This window comes from Stomoxys calcitrans, chromosome 2 (genome assembly GCF_963082655.1).
Source record: "Stomoxys calcitrans chromosome 2, idStoCalc2.1, whole genome shotgun sequence".
In the NCBI taxonomy this organism is placed as follows: domain Eukaryota; kingdom Metazoa; phylum Arthropoda; class Insecta; order Diptera; family Muscidae; genus Stomoxys; species Stomoxys calcitrans.
The window spans coordinates 183,533,896-183,550,988 of record NC_081553.1 but is presented as its reverse complement, the minus strand read 5'-3'; the positions used below and the strand labels follow the sequence as shown (position 1 = coordinate 183,550,988).

General features: G+C 42.2%; 1 protein-coding gene across 1 annotated transcript; it reads left to right on the top strand.

The window, feature by feature from the left end:
• Positions 1-3,299: 3,299 nt before the first annotated feature.
• On the top strand, positions 3,300-16,460 carry LOC106090453 (A-kinase anchor protein 17A). The gene is made up of 6 exons (XM_013256632.2): positions 3,300-3,703; positions 3,787-4,247; positions 9,516-9,773; positions 10,285-10,492; positions 10,546-11,213; positions 15,233-16,460. The coding sequence occupies exons 1-6, from the start codon at positions 3,503-3,505 to the stop codon at positions 16,323-16,325; spliced, it is 2,889 nt and encodes a 962-aa protein (XP_013112086.2). The 5' UTR covers positions 3,300-3,502; the 3' UTR covers positions 16,326-16,460.
• The last annotated feature ends 633 nt before the right edge of the window (positions 16,461-17,093 follow it).

Here is a 17,093-nt window from a genome sequence, read left to right as displayed (position 1 = left end):
GGTGGGTAATAACCTTAATATCTACCTTACCGATCTTGCCGCTTATCGCACTTCAAGAAATTTGAAGATTTCCGCCACCAAATTTTCAGCCACATTGTTTACTAAATAGACAACGAAAGTACGTCGAAAGTTGAATCGAAGATTCGATGGCGTAACAATCCGACCACCGATTATCCCATTTTATCGCCACTCCTAAGGGTGACCACCACAAATTACCTATTACGGATGCTGACTGGGGAGGCATTTGAACACGACGATGTTATTATATTACTTTTAAGGGGTAAGAATCCGAACCAGCTATCCAGAAGTGCCGAAAGGATTTTGCAGATGGCATACGACTGGGTTAGACCTAGGGGTCTCAAAATTAACCCAGAAAAGACCAAATCTGCTTGTTCACGAGGAAGACAAAGGTCGGCTAATTTAAAGCACCACGTTTTCTCAATAGAACGATTTCGTTATCTAACAAGGTCAAATACTTAGGAGTGATCTTGGACAGGAAACCGAATTGGAAGTGTCATGTTCAGGAGCGTACCGAGAAGGCTCACAGATGTTGGGCACTATATAGACGGGCCCTAGGCTCGAAATGGGGCCTGAATCCGAGGATAGTCCACTGGTTCTAAAGTGGAGCGTGATTAGACCAATATTTGGTATGCCTCACTAGTTTAGCGGACTGCGATGGAGAAAAAGTGCAACGTAAGGGTAATACAAAAGGTTAAGAGAACATGTTGTCTTGGCATAGGCGGAGCGATGAGGACCACGCCCACTGGGGCACTGGAGACTATTCTAGATAACCGACCCATAGACATACATATTAAGTGTAAGGCAGCCGTTGCGACTATGAGACTTAAGGCGATGGGAGAATGGGTAGAGGATAGGAGCAGGTCATACCATCGTGGTATAATCGAGGCGACGATAGAAAAACTGGGAGGAATGGAAGAGGTTTCCGGTCGGATACATGAGATGGTCGAGTGCGAGGCACTGCTGCCATCGGCACAGTCATGGATTGACGGAACCCTAGTACACTGATAGAAAAGTGACTGTACTTTGCCAATACCGCCTGGTATTATTTTGTTCGCGTCATTGGCAAAGATTTTTAATACCACATGGTATCAATTCAATACCAGACAAGAATTGACGGCGTCCCATTTATATTCTTGTCATCGCGTCAGAAGTGTTGTTGAACTTTGTACTTCAAATATTGACGCCATTATAAATTATCGGTTAAACAAATAAATAAAAAGTTTAAATATTAACATTGCAAATTTTGCCCATGAACATTCCACTAAGGAACAGGGGCAAACTTCTCACATATCAATGAGTGCAGTCCGATTCAAGTTTAAGCTCAATGGTATGGGGCCTCCTTTTTATAGCCGAGTCCGAACGGCGTGCCGCAGTGCGACACCTCTTTGGAGAGAAGTTTTACATGGCATAGTACCTCACAAATGTTGCCAGCATTAGGAGGGGAAACCACCGCTGAAATTTTTTTTCTGATGGTTTCGCCAGGATTCGAACCCAGGCGTTCAGCGTCATAGGCGGACATGCTAACCTCTGCACTACGGTGGCCTCCTCCTTAACATTACATTTTGTAATTATTACAATAACATAAATAATCGAAATAAAATTAAATTAAAATTATTTTCAGTGGTTCTATTTGATCCGATATTCCACACATAAGCATTACAACAGTGTTATAGTGATGAAAATACAAATAAAGAACACATTTGAAGAAGGTAAGCTGTAAAACAAGTTTTTTTCCTAAAATCACTTTGACATTTCAATGTACGGCATTTGCCACTCCAGGTAGTTTCGTTAGGGGAAGATTTTTGTTGTTGTGCTAATGATGCAACCTCTTAATTGGATCAGTGCATTTTAAATGTGTTGTTGAATTGTTGCATTGCAAACATTTCCCCTTTCGTCCGACCATTTGCATTCATATTTACATTTCAATAAATTTCTACTTATGTTTCTGTCACATGGCATACATGAGGATGCGAACAGCTGTCTAAATTTTTTTTATATTTGTATTTTGCAGTAAATCTAAATGTCAAAGGCTGGATAACACAGCTGTGATTTTTTGTTCTCTAAAATCTTAAAAAGATGGTCTATTCGATCCGATATTCCACACATTAGCAACAAAACAGTGTTATAATGTGGCAAGTACAAATAATAAACACATTTGCAATTTGTAAAACAAAGTTTATATCTAAAAACACTTTGACATTTCAATTTACAGTATTTGCCACTCAAGGTATTTTCGTTGGGGGTCGATTTTTGTTGTTGTGCTAATGACGTTACCTCTTAGTTGTGCCATGACTCGCAGCGAGAAAGCCTATTAAATTATTGCGAAATTCGACGAACTCAATTCTTTCCTGGAACACAAAGAACAACAAAGGTAACATCATTAAATCAGAGTTGATTCGTTACCATTTCGTAAGCTTTTAATTACCTTACCAATTAATTGAAGCGAAATTTGTACTGGCGCAGCGACATGTCGCTACTTTTTTGCATATAGAACTCAGTACCACTTCTACGGAATGTGTTCGCGTTTTCTTCGTCACCATTTTTTTTATAATGCGTTTTGACAGTTGTTCGGCCGAAAAGTCGAAGCCAGTACTAGGCTTTAAGTGCTAACACCCCATATATAGTTGAATAGATAGTTTGCAAATATCGTCCAACTTTTCTGTAATGTAGTGAACATCGCAATGTCAACGAATGGCTGTCAAATCGAGTACGTCGTACGCCATCATTTGAAGGAACGTCAACAAAGTGCCAGAGCCGTTTGTTTCCAGCCTTGACGGCGTTGATTTTTTACAAGTTACAGATCTACATGCATTTTCTGCAAAAAATCTGAAAAATCCAATTTACTGAGGAGACAAACTACAAAAAAAAAGAGACATTTCCGCAAGAAAAATCTCAACGAAATATTTTGCATTTAGTGTTTTATACTTTTTCCAAGATTTCAATAGCAAAAGCAAACGTTTAGGCAACGTTTGCAAGACTTTAATAGAAAAGAATTTGTGTGACGTGAAAAAAAAAAATTATAAAATCATCTTGAAAAGCTCGGCAACCACGACGACCGGAATAAGGAAAATATATATATTTGGTTTAATTTCTGGAGTCGATACTCCCTTCTATAGTTCTAAGATAGTTGTTTAAGGCTTACAAATAATTTCTTTAGTAATAGGCTGGATCATTGGATTTCTACCATATTTTGGTTTTGTTCAGATTACTTTCCAAATTTTTTACAATAATTTTGTGAGGTCGGTTCTTTCTTTTCATTTCTCTTATACATATGCGTGCAACGCTTTGCGGCAAAATAAAAAATGTTTTTCTTTTTTTTTTATAAATAATTAAATGTATCTATACATGTACGAATGAAAAAAAAAATTGTTATATTAAAATCAACCAACCTCAACCTTGAACAAAAAAAAATCGATGATACTTGCAACAAAAAATAACTAAAAACTCAACTCATCAATTAAAAAACTGCAAAACAACTACAATGATGAATATCCAGACCATAGAACATGTGGCCGACTGTGTGCCGCTGTATTTGCCGCACAGCCTTTACCTCAAGCCTTTGGCCAAGTTGAATATATCGGTGGCTTTGCCACTTAACAAAATGGGCAAGTCCATATCAAATTTAGACATCATGGAGAAGCTAAGCCAAGCTCTTAAGCCCGACAAGTTTCTGGTGCTCAAGGTGAGACACGAAATTTGGAGTAATTGTTACCCTAAACAACTTTGAAAAGTAACGAATGTTAATCAAATTTCTGTGTCCTACAGGTCTCGAAGACCACCGTTGATTTTATACGCTTCGAGGCCGAATTGGATGAGCGCTCTCGTTTGAGGTCTTGCATAAATCGTTTGGATGGCATATCCTTGAAAATCTCGGGATTCCATGAAAGTTTTCGTGTTCGAGTTTCGGAAGCCAAAGATGAATTTCCCACGCGTCACGATTGGGATTCGTTTTTTCGCGATGCCCATAAAATGGATGAAATGAAGGCGGGCGAGAGACCCGACACCATACACTTAACACATTTGCCCATCAAATGGTTTTGCCCGCGCCACATGGAGAATGATGACAATGTCAAGCCATCGGAAGGCATCTTCAAAAGAATATTTGAGAAATTTGGCTGCATACGTTGTGTGGATATACCGATTTGTGATCCGTATCGCAACAAAATGAATGCCGACATCAATGGCATGAAAACCTTTGGTTTTGAGCAGGAGGTCCTCTTTGAAGCGTAAGTACAAAAAAATTTTATGTTAATCTGTTTGTTCCGAATATGCCCCAAATGGGCATAGTGGACGATCATGGGACTTAAGTGAAAGCTATTCGGATATAGATTACAAATCTAGGAGCAATAGGCTATATAACTTTGAACGGGGCAGACCCTCCCCCTTTACCCTAAAAGCACCACTCAAAAATAAAGGTGGACCCATTGAGACATTATGGGACTCAAATGAAAGCTATTCGAGATTAGAGTACGAATTTTATATTAAAAATTAGGTCTGAATAGCCAGGGGGCCGCCCCCAACCCAAACCCCCTCAAATGGGAATTTTGGACAGTCATGGCAATATGGGACTCAAATGAAAGTTATTCGGGAGTAGATTGCAAATGTAGGAGCAATAGGCTATATAACTTGTTGATAACGGAGTGGGACAGACCCTTCCTCCCCTCACCACAAAAGCACCACTCAAAAATAGAGGTGGACCCTTTGAGACATTATGGGACTCAAATGAAAGCTATACAAGATTAGAGTACGAATTTTATATTAAAAATTGGGTCTGAGTAGCCAGGGGGACGCCCCCCCCCCACTAAAACCCCCCCAAATGGGAATTTTGGTCGGTCATGGGAATATGGGATTCAAATGAAAGGTATTCTGGAGCAGATAAAGAATAAGTTGTTAAAAATGAGGTTCATGTGATAGGGGGATCACCCCACCCTCTAAAACCCTCCCCAAATGGGAGTATTTGCCAATCATGGCTATAATGGGTTGTTGTATTCTAAACACATTATATGTGGAGGTTGCGATTCTCGTCAAGCTCCTAATGATGAGTAAGCTCGTTCTGTCGTTGCTGGCCATCTTCAGATCACTGCGGGAACGCGATGACCATTGGTCATTTAAAGGCGGCAAAAAAACTCGCCTTGTAAATTGACCATCACTGAGGAGGGATTTTAACCCATCTGCTATGCAGAAGATGTTATAATACTTTTAAGGAGTAAGGATCCGAACCAGCTAAACAGAAGGGACGAAAGCAGATGGCACACGACTGGGCTAGACGTTAACCCAGAGAAGACTTAAATCTGTATGTTCACGAGAAAGACGAAGGTGGGCCACCACGTTTCCTCAATAAAACGATTTTGATATCTGGCAAGGTCAAATAATTAGGTGTGATCTCGGACAGGAAACTGAATTGGAAGTGTCATATTCAGGGGCGTACCGAGAAGGATCACATATGTTGGGCACTATGTATACGGACCGTAGGTTTAAAATGGGGTCTGAATCCGCGGATAGTCCCCTAGCTCTGCAGGAGCGAGACAAGGCCGATACTTACTTACGCCTCAGTAGTTTGGTGGACTGCGATGAAGAAAAGTGCAACATTAGGATAATTCAACAGGTTCATCCGGCACGGGATAGCCCACTCGAGCACTGGAGAATACTCTACATATCCGACCCATAGAGATGCAGATTAAGTGCGAGGCAGCCACTGCGGCTATGAGATTTAAGGAAATGGGATAATGGATAGAGGATGAGAGCAGCTCATACCATCGCGGTATAATCGAGGCGACATTAGGAAATCTAGAAGAATTTATAAGGTTTCCGATAGGATACCTGAGACAACACTTGAAGTCGAGTGCGAGGCACTGTTGCCATCGGCACAGTCTTGGATTGACGGAACTCTAGTATTGCCATCTGGAAGATCATGTTACCCAGATGGATCAAAGCTAGAGAACAAAGTGAGCCTGGGGGTTTACATTGAGAACCCAGGGACTGATATCTGCTTTCGACTGCTTGACCATAATACGGTCCTGCAGGCGGAGATCCAGGCGATCACGGAATGCGTGAAGTGATCTGGTTGTTGTTGTAACAGTATGTTATACACTGAGGCGGCAGCCACTGCCGATAAAGAACTCCATCGGGTCAATCCGGTACGTGCAACCGGCCGCCATGGGATTGTGGTAGTTTGGTGGACTGCTATGGTGTGGTGTGGTGCTAACGCGAGAACGTCGAGTGTGAACATCTTTACCGACAGTAAAATTGCCATAAGGGCAATAACAACCGGGACGGTAAGGTCATGAACAGTCTGGCAGTATAAGAAGGAGATTAACGCCTTCTCTGAGGATGGCAAAATCCGCATCGTTTGGGTGCCGAGCCATAACGGAGTAAGGGGAAATGAAAGGGCAGACGATTTGGCGGTGATGGCCAGAGGACTGCCGTCAATAAACTTGGTTAACCCAAAGCCTTTTGGTTCGACCCAGTCCGAGTTAAGGGAGTGGGCGACGAATACGCATCCAACAGCGAAACGGTAGGTAGGACTGCGAAAGTCATATGGGGGAATCGAGATCTTGAGAACACGAGGCTATTACTGAAAGGAAGCAAGAAGGAGGTCATTATAGCTATTGGGACACAAAGGACTACGAGCTCACTCGAATCACTAAAATCGGTGCGGCAAGTGATAGCATGTGTGGGCCATGCGGGGAAGATGATGAGAAATTGGAGCATTTCCTTTGTCAGTGCCCGGCTTTCGCGCCTAACAGATACCGGCACTTAGGTGGAGACGCAATATTGAAAACAATTAAGGATTTTGTAAGTAGCACGGAACTCCTAACTTAAAATTTTCTTTTAAGAGGTTACTTTATAATTTTAGAGCGCACAACAAGTCGATTACTTAGGTGTATGTCCATAGTGGCATGCGGCGGATTAATATCTGCACCTTCTTTTCGACCTAACCCAACTTAGTCTAAATCAGCCCATAACCTGATATAGACGCCATATAAACCGATCTCCCGTTTAGACATCTAGAGCCTCTAGAGGTCGCAATTCCTATCCGATTTGGCTGAAATTCAGCATGACATGTTTCGCTGTGGACAGTATGAAACCACTGAAATTTTATCTTCTTATATATAAAAATCAATTTGTGTTTGTTTGTAGGTTTGTTTGTTTGTATGTTTGTTTATTCCTTATAGACTCAGAAACGGCTGAACCGATTTTCTTAAAATTTTCACAGATGGTGCATAATGACCCCGTGGTGAAAATAGGGTACAAAATTTGTTGATATTTGAAGGGGGGGCGGACCCTCCCCCTTATCCTAATTTTCAGAATCGCCAGATCTCGGAGATGGGAAATGCGATTTAAGCGAAATTTTGTGTGCTTTCATATAAAGGGTGATTTTTTTGAGGTTAGGATTTTCATGCATTAGTATTTGACAGATCACGTGGGATTTCAGACATGGTGTCTGGTTGCTCTTCACTCCAAATGCGGCAATTTTGCTTATTTACGTAGCCATTCAACCAGAAATGAGCCTCATCGCTGAACGGTGAATGAACACATTTCGAACCGAACACTGATTTTGGTAATAAAATTCAATGATTTGCAAGCGTTGCTCGTTAGTAAGTCTATTCATGATGAAATGTCAAAGCATACTGAGCATCTTTCTCTTTGACACCGTGTCTGAAATCCCACGTGATCTGTCAAATACTAATGCATGAAAATCCTAACCTCAAAAAATCACCCTTTAGTACCCTAAAAATAAAAATTTGGTATCCAAATTTCGGATGGGGTACCCAGGGGGACCGCCCCACCCTAAACCCTACCAACCTAAACCTAAATGAATGGTATTTAGGATATGAAAACGGGCCGCCTCTCACCAAAAACATCCCCCAAAGTTGACAAATTTTCGACCATAGCAATATGGGGCTCAATGAATGGTCTTTGGGAGTAAAGCACGAATTTGATGTCAATATTCGGGAAAAGTGTCTATGGGGCCACCCCACCCCTACAACATCACCTAAATATGAGGCCAAATAAGTGGGTTTTTAGAGTAGAACACGAATCCGATATATATTTTCAAGGCCATTCCCCAAAACCCCCCCAAGCAGGTCATGTTTGCCGACTATGGAAGTATGGAGCTCAAATTAAAGGTGTTTGGGAGTAGACCACGTTTTTGATATCAACATTAGGGACCAATTGTCTAGGGGACGTCCCACCACCATTACAACCCCCAATAGCACGTATTTGCTCACCAACACAATTTGAGTCTTAAAGAGAGTGGAACTAAATATTCATAGTTTTTAGGGCCAATACCCCAAACCGGACATATTTGCTGACTTTTGCAATAAGGAGTTTAAATGTGATTAGGAAACGAATTTGATATCCAATTTGAAGGCCAATCGCAATATGGGGTTCGAATAAATGGTATATAGATATATGAGAATAGAGCACGTTGCTGATATATTTTCCGGGCTTAGTGTTTGGGGGACCAACCCAATCCCCAAAGCACCCCTAGATCGGACATATTTACCGACCATGTCAATGTGGGGCTTAAATAAAAGGTATTGGGGGTTAGAGCAAGAGTTGATACCCACTTTCGGGACCCTTTCCCAAAATACACCACAAACAGCAATTCCATCGCAATATGGGGCTCAAATAAAGGTATTTGGGAGTAGAATACGAATTTGATATTCAAATGTAGGACCATGTATTTAGGGCATCACCCCTTTTCCAAAACATCCCCCCAAAGGGTAACAATTTTTCGACCATGCCACTATGTGGCTCAAATGAAATGTATTTGAGATTAGAAAACGAAATTGATAACCTTTTTTGGGGCCATGTGTTTGGAGGACGCCTCATCCTGTAAACTTTTCTTAAGCCAATGGCATTATGGGGTTTAAATAAATGGTATTTAAGAGAAGAGCACGATGCTGATATTTTTTCAGGGCCAAGTATCTGGGGGACCACCTCTGCCCCGAATACACCACTAAATCAGACATCATGAGAATATCGGGCTGATGAAATGAAGTATTTTAAGAACGGAGTACACCTTAAATCCAAGCTTAAATTCATAGACCAATAAAGATCATATGGGATTCAGACAAAGGCCCTTATATTGTTAAACTGTTAGTCAAGTTAGCATGGTATTGGGTTGCCCAAAAAGTAATTGCGGATTTTTTAAAAGAAAATAAATGCATTTTTAATAAAACTTTGAATGAACTTTAAACAAATATACTTTTTTTCTAAAGCAAACTAAAAGTAACAGCTGATAACTGACAGAAGAAAGAATGCAATTGCAGAGTCACAAGCTGTGAAAAAAATTGTCAACGCCGACTATATGAAAAATCCGCAATTACTTTTTGGGCAACCCAATATTTCACTAAAAGATCTTTAATTGTCGAAAATAAATATTCCAAGGAAACGTTTGTTCCATATAAAGTAAAACAAGGCGCAGCGGAGCGGGCCCGGGTCAGCTAGTATATATTAAATCTTCACCTCTTCTTCTTTCTTTCTAGTTATGTACAATTTGATGAATATGTTGGCTTCGTTCGGGCCATGGATGAGTTTCGTGGCATGAAATTGGTGCGTAAATTTATCGACAAGACACAAGCCATTAACATTGGCGTCACTTTCGATACGACCAAACATTTAAGTGATGCTCAAATTCAAAGGCGAGAAAGAGTGCGAAAACATATCATAGCCAAGGCTAAAGCCGAGGAAGAGGATCTGGAGAAAAAGAAGAAAATGGAATTGCAAAAATTGGAAGAAAAAAGGTTCGTATAACACTTCTATAACATCTAACAAATTTCAGATGTATCTTCAACACACCAAGAATGATTCTTTTCCAATAATAATCGATTGCCCTCAAAATCGAATTGTAAAAACATGAGCCGTTTGTCGATTGTGCTGGTAAATGTAAATTGTGGAACATTTCATAGTTTGGTACTTTTAAGGAAGTTGCCCCTAATTGATTATGTAGTGTTCCACATACGTTAAAGTTATGCTAATGGGTACTGATGGAAGTAGTGGTTAAAGAAAGCCATAAACCCTTAAAAAAAAAAGCTCCCTTTAATCCCCTATTTTTTGTAAATTGGCTAAATGCGCTCATGTCTTTACAAAGCTGTCTCAGTAGTTTAGCACATTTCTTAAGCAACCAACCATGTCCTGGTTCAAGAATAAGAATAACAAAGCCAAACAAAAGAGAAAAGTTTTATAAAACAAACGACAAACAAAACAAAATAACAAAGCAAAGAGAATGCAATCCTGCAAACAACAAAATTACAGGCTTAAAGAAGAACAAGAAAAACTTGCTGAATTGGAACGGCAAAGAGAACGCGAAGAGAAACGCAAAGAGAAACACCTGAAAAAGATCCAGGAAAAGGGTTCCATAGAGATATCGCAAAAGATACGAGTCGAGGAGAGGAAACTGATGATAGCCCAAAGGAAATTGGAAAGTATCCGAATATTGGAGCAGCTCTTCAGTCGCATAAAGGTAATAACCACTGTAACTGTTCACACCCTCCATTAATCCCATTTTATTTGCAGCTAAAATATCTGGCCAAACATGGTTCGACTTCGTCACAAAAATACCAAATGGAAATGGCTCGTGATACAATGCGTGAACGTTTGGTGGAGAAATATAAGATAGCCACCGAAAAGTTGTTGAGTGATCAGCAAAAGCTTGTGGATGATATTAAAAATAAAACACCTTTAATGGGTTTGTTAAAAACCAAAAAGGAAAAGGAGACCACTGTGGCACTAGCGAAAGTGGGCAATAGTGCTGAGGCTGTACCCGCCATGCCCAATCCTGCAATTGCTGCTGTGGCTGCCGCCAATGCAGCTGCTGCTGGCAATCCTTTCAAAACCATTGCTGCCTTGGGAGCCAACTATAATACGGAAGCGGCCACTGAATGGATGAAGTCATTGTCCATGTTTCCCTATGGAAATATGACAGCCTTATTTCCTGGTCTCACTTCCATGTATCGTCCACCCTCATTTCCAGTCTCGGTAAATTATCGTGGCTTTGCTCCACGTATACGTGGACGCGGCCGGGGTCGTGGTGGTCGCGGACGTGGCTATGAGGGACAATCCTCTTCGTCCCATTACAACAAATACCATTATAACCATGATGATAGAGATCGTCGCTACGATGATGAAGATGATGATGATGGTGGCGGAAGGGGTAGCTATCATAAATCCTATTCGAGAGGAAGGTGAGTAAGAGAAGAGAAATAATTTTAGAATATTTTGGAAAAGAGTAGAAGACATATAAAGTATATCTTGATATAAATTTAAATATGAATACATATTCGGAATGCTACCATGCGTATAGTTGTTAACTTGACTGTCATTGAACATCAGGCGAGAGTAGCAGAAACATTTTTTGCAATCCTTGTAAAATGATAGTTTAAGTTGTGGTATCCTCTAATATCATTGGAGGCCACCGTGGCGCAGAGGTTAGCATTTCCGCCTTTTACGCTGAACGCCTGGGTTAGAATCCTGTCGAGAAAATCATGAAAATTTACAGCGGTGGTTATCTCCTCCTAATGCTGGCGAGATTTGTGAGGTTGTTGTTGTTGTTTGTAGCAATTATTGTGTTCGTTCTTTCGTCTGCTTGATTCTGTAGAGTGTCAAGACCCAGGAACTCTGCGACTAAGATGGGGTGCGTCCACTGGGATCTGGGTCTGAGTCGAATGGGTCTGGCCGGGCAGTTAAACAGGTGATGTGTATCGTGCGGTCCCTGGTTACAATCTGGAAGTACATCTTGCACGTCGGCATCAATCCTTGCTCTGTAGGATTTGAGTCGGCTGCATCTGCCAGAAAATAATTGAGCCAGAACTACTCTGGTTTGCCGGGGGAGGTCAATTTCTTCAGCTGCAATGGATGGCGGTCGTTCGTCAAGGCCGGTAGCCATTTACCGCATCTACTACCGTGTCTGCATGAGTGTTATCTAGACCTGCTTGATATGCCGCTTGATCTAGAGGTTTTCGCTTGTAGCGCTGAACCTCACGATCTAGATCATTTAGATCTACCTTGAAGCTTCTGGGCGGTGGATATCTATCCACAAGATGATGATTTGGATGGTCTCTGCGATAAGAGCCCAAAAGGTATTGCTTAGACACCATGTAGTTATGTCTTCGCACTTATAGGATCTTTGTCTCCTGATGGAGGTGGTCCACATGTGAACTGAGGCGACAGCCCGTCGCAGTTCGGAGGGTGGCACTCTGACAGATCTGAATATTATTCCACTGCGTGTCACAAAGGTGCAGCAACTCCTGTTAAGCTCCTGTTAACTCGTAATCCTAGTGGGGGCATCTTCACTCACCGTACAAAACGTGGAGCTTTTAATCTGCTCTCCCAAAGCTACGCTGGTCGTTACCTATGAAGAGTGATGGGCATTAAAGTCCCCTAGAACCAGACGATTATGGCCAGATAGTAACCCACTTATGTCAGGGTTGTAAACTTGGCCATTAATCGGGACACAGCTACCAACCGGCGGTATGTACACGTTGTATAGCTCTATCTCGACAGTACCGGATCTGACTGCTATCCCCATGCACTCCATGTAGGGGTCAGTAGCGCCAGGCGCAGGCGAGACGGGTCTATATTGCACGGAATGGTGTATCATAAAGGCCAACCCCCCACCTCAATTCCTTGAGCGATCCTTGCGTAGCACATTGTATCCGTGAAAACTGTGCAAGCTGCAGGTATTGGTCTGCTTTGTCTCCTGGATCGCTGCGACCAATATATCCTTCCGACGCATAAAATCCACAATCTCATCGATCTTGCCACGGAGTCCGTTGCAGTTTAGCTGCAAAAACGATACACTTCCCGGCACTGGCCTGGTAGGTACTGTACCATTTGGTATGGCAGCCATTTAAAAACTTCTCCACAAAGAAGTGTCGCACTGCGGCACGGCGTTCGGATTCGGCTATAAAAAGGAGGCTGTTATGATTGAGCTTAAACTTTAAACATTGATATGTGAGAAGTTTGCCCCTGTTCCTTAATGGAATGTTCATGGTTCATTTGCATTTGCATCCTCTAATATTTCAGCTTAGACTTTAATAGGTTGTTAGGATATTGCTTGGCATGATCCTGCGGAGACAACTGAGGCAGTGCAATTTACCACTGGTCAGCCAAAAAAAGTGGTAAACAATACCGAAACTGCTCCATACGGAGTAGTTGCAACGGCAGTCGCGGGCAATCAGCGATACCAAGCGGAGAGTCTCAGTGAGAGGTTGGGCGGCACCGGCGGCTCTTGCACAAATACTGAGTGTCTACGATGCTCGATATGACAAGGGGAATTATTGGCGCCCTTAAATAAGCAATGGGCACTCTGTTACCGCAGCGAACAGTCTTGGACCGGACGAGCTGTCTCACATACAGGAGCATGACGAGGATCACTACCTCCACATGAAAATGTGGCTATAACAACAACAACATATCTCGATAAACCAGAATTAATCCCATGGCAGCGGCGGTTGTATGTACCAGACTGACCCGATGGAGTTCTTCATCGGCAAGGGTTACCGCCTCGGTGTATAACACACTGCTACAACAACAACAACAAACTAGAATACATCCCGTTTCTTTTAAGCATGACGTCACTGAATGCATGAAGCGCGATTCGGTACATCATTGCCCGTTCATTCTGGCTTTGCACCACATCTCGGTTCTTGTTCGTATATGCCTGACCGTTAAAGTTGTTTACTTGCAACGTTATGTGGGTATTATGATAGTGTGACGTGGCGGGCGGAAAGGACGCTCCTGTGCCTAATGAGAAGGATACGTGGACACAGGCTCCAGTGTCTGAGGAACACCGCACAAAGCGCTTCAAACGTCGAGCTCGGAGGTGAGATAGACACACTCGGAACGTGACGAAGTAATTGCTAATTTTAAAGGATGGAATGCGCGGTCAAAGGCTTACTGGATATCGTTAAAAGGGACAGCGATCAAAATGCTTGCTTCTATGGTTTCGAAGGCTCTATTGTTTCAAGGCTTACACGTTCTACCTCACAATAAGCCGTCATGCTAACAAAAGAAAAAGACATGAAAACCCAGGGTTCGTGAAGTTTAGCTCGTGCCTTTAAATATAGGTTTTCCGACTCAGACAAGGATAATGTCAACAAAACTCATCACAGCCAAATCGAAATAAGAGGTTAGCAGGATGGTAGCAGAAGTGGGCGAAGAGATGCGCTCAGTTATTAAACTGTCAATTCACGGAGTATCCGAGAGTGACAATGCAAGGAGAGCTATTTGTCATATTCGTGGTCAGCAAGCCGATGAACGAAGAGATGCGCCCGGTTATTAAACCGCCAATTCACAACAGCAGGTCGTATTGACAAACTAGGTTAGGTAGGCTAGGTTATAGGACACGCGCCGCGACAGGCAACCGCAGTTGTCAACCACTTCACTCAGAGAACTCTGGTTGGGTGCTTGTGAGCACCACACAGGCCGGAAAATCTGTGTGTTGTTCATTGCTGTCACGAGAAGATTGGCTGCGAGCTAACGGGCGGGTTGCGGATAGTGGAATGCCCCATACGGAGAAGCTGCAACGACAGTCGCAATCCAGCGGAGAGTCCCAGGGAGAGATCGGGCGGCGTCGGCTATTGCACAAATACTGAGTGCCCATGATGCTAGTTATGGTAAGACGAGTTAATGGCGCCTTTAAATAACCAATGGCCAACTTGTTCCCACGGCGAGCGGTCGTTTGGACCGGAAAAAGCTTGCTCACATTCAAGAGCTTGACTTGGATCGCCACATTCACATGAAAATTTGGCTTAAACAACAACAACACGACACAATTAATCTATTTATCTATCCAGACCACTCTGGGAGCATCTAATGGTTGGATGAAGACGGAAAGTTTTTATCACAACAGAGAAATATGGTGATAATCTATAGGCCACAACTTTGTACTATTAGCAACCCTAAACATGTCTGTAAACTTTTTTAGCAACCTCTAAAAATTCGTTTCGCTCATTTTTCCATTTTATGTTCACTTTTCCAAAAAAAAAAAAAAATTGTCATATGTTTAGCCAAAATAAAACAGCTGAGGCAAACAGCTGTTTTCGACAATTCGAAATTCCCTCTCCTATATTTTTCCTCTTCCCATTCAATCAGAATAGGAGAAATTTGTTACCAGGGAGTTTTCAGAATTGGGCTGATAATGTTCTAAAAAATCCATCTTAAAAATTCACTCTATTGATTTCCCTTTATTTTTCCATTACAGACGTTATTCGCGCTCACGTTCTCGATCCCGGTCAAGAGATCGACGAAGTCGTTCCAGATCCCGATCCCGATCTAGATCCAGGTCAAGATCTCGCACTCGTTCAAGATCACGTGATCGTCGTAGCCGATCCCGATCCCGTTCTCGCTCACGTTCTCGTCACCGTCATTACTCGAAACGTTCGCGATCTAGATCACGTTCCAGATCCTATTCAAGATCGGAAAGCAGATCACGTTCTCGTTCACGTGGCAAATCTAGAGATGACAAAAATCGCAGCAAATCTTCACGTTCTAAAACTCCCACACAGCTCAGACCGCCAGAGAAGGTAAACAGAAAGTTGGTTTCAACCAGACGTTCACGTTCTACATCCCACGAATCTAGATCGCGATCGCGTTCTCGAACCCACTCAAAAAGATCTTGGTCTCGACGTGACAACAGCAGGGATAGGCGTTCTTCGCCAGCCCCCCGCAAAGTGGTCATCGAAACCGATGAACTGGTAAAGTCGGCGGAGATAATCAAAAGTACCATCGAAAAAGATATGCAGGAACGTATGCGCAATGAGAAACGTGAAATCAAGGAAACCTTCAATAAACGCCATAAAGATGTACTGGCGCACAATGCCAATGTGGCCGTGAACAATATGTCGGCAGCTTCCAATGTTGACAGTGGCCATGCCACTTCCGAACACTCAGCCAATGAATCGGCTCAAGATAAAAATTCGTCCAGGGATGAGCATGAGGAACGCGAAGAACGAGACGGCGACAGAAGATCAAGGCGTGACAGATATCAATCGTCGTCCTCCGAGCAACGCCATAGCTCACAAAGGCGCAATTCCGATAGAGAACATTCAGCAACACAACACAATTCTTCATCGGATCGGCATCGCCATTCGCGTCACAATTCCACCACGGAAAACCACTCTAAACATCAGTCTTCGGAGCGCAGCTCTAGACGCAGATCCTCAGAGCGTAGTTCAAGGCATCGTAAATCCTCAGAACGCAGCAATGCAAATCACAAATCTCCACCCACTATGAGTCATAAAACTTCAAGTCGTAATTTGAGACTTATTTCTTTGGATCGCAGTCCTAGTTGTTAAGTAGTGGTGTTATTATTTTTTGTATACCTCCTTTCACTTCATTTGCGTTTTGATTTTTGTAACAAAATTATGTATAATTCTCACATTATACACTACGACGATGTTTTAATTAAGTAAACATTTAATTTTAAACTTTTAAATATTTTTTTAATTTAAAAATAGATTCGAATTTTTGAATTTACAAAAACAAATATATATTTTCATTGAATGATATGATTTTTTTTAATAAAAGTATATGATGTTGTAGAAGCATATGGAAAAAAATTTGAACTCATTTTTTCTTGGCCAGCGATGTCTCAAATGCTTATGGATGGTCTACAACAGCAAAGTGGGCTACCGAAAGTGGTCTCGGTATAAATCCGTGCAAGACAAAAGTAGTTCTTTTCAGCAGGAGATTCAAGTTGCCTACAGTGGAACCTGTCTCCTTGGGAGGAGAGAATGGACAGGAAATTGAACTTTAAATTCAACATTTTGGAAAGGGCAAGAAAGGCAACTCTTGCCCTATACACCTGCAAAAGAGCCATTGGCAAAAGTTGGGGTTTAGACCGCGTGTCATGCATTGGGTATATACTGCAGTTGTCAGACCTATAATGCTATATGGTGTTGTGGTCTGGTGGACGGCGCTTCAAAAGTCCACCTACTGCTCAATACTTAACCGGATCCAAAGGATGGCTTGTTTGTGCAGCACAGCCGCACTGAGGACGACACCATCTGATGGACAGAATTTAATGCTACATGCCTCTGGACATTGTGGCTATACAAATTTTA

Coding starts and splice junctions, on each gene's coding strand:
- LOC106090453 (XM_013256632.2), top strand. CDS start 3,503: ATGATGAATATCCAGACCATAGAACATGTGGCCGACTGTGTGCCGCTG. Junction 3,704..3,786: donor ACAAGTTTCTGGTGCTCAAG/GTGAGACACGAA, acceptor TGTGTCCTACAG/GTCTCGAAGACCACCGTTGA. Junction 10,493..10,545: donor AGCTCTTCAGTCGCATAAAG/GTAATAACCACT, acceptor TTTTATTTGCAG/CTAAAATATCTGGCCAAACA.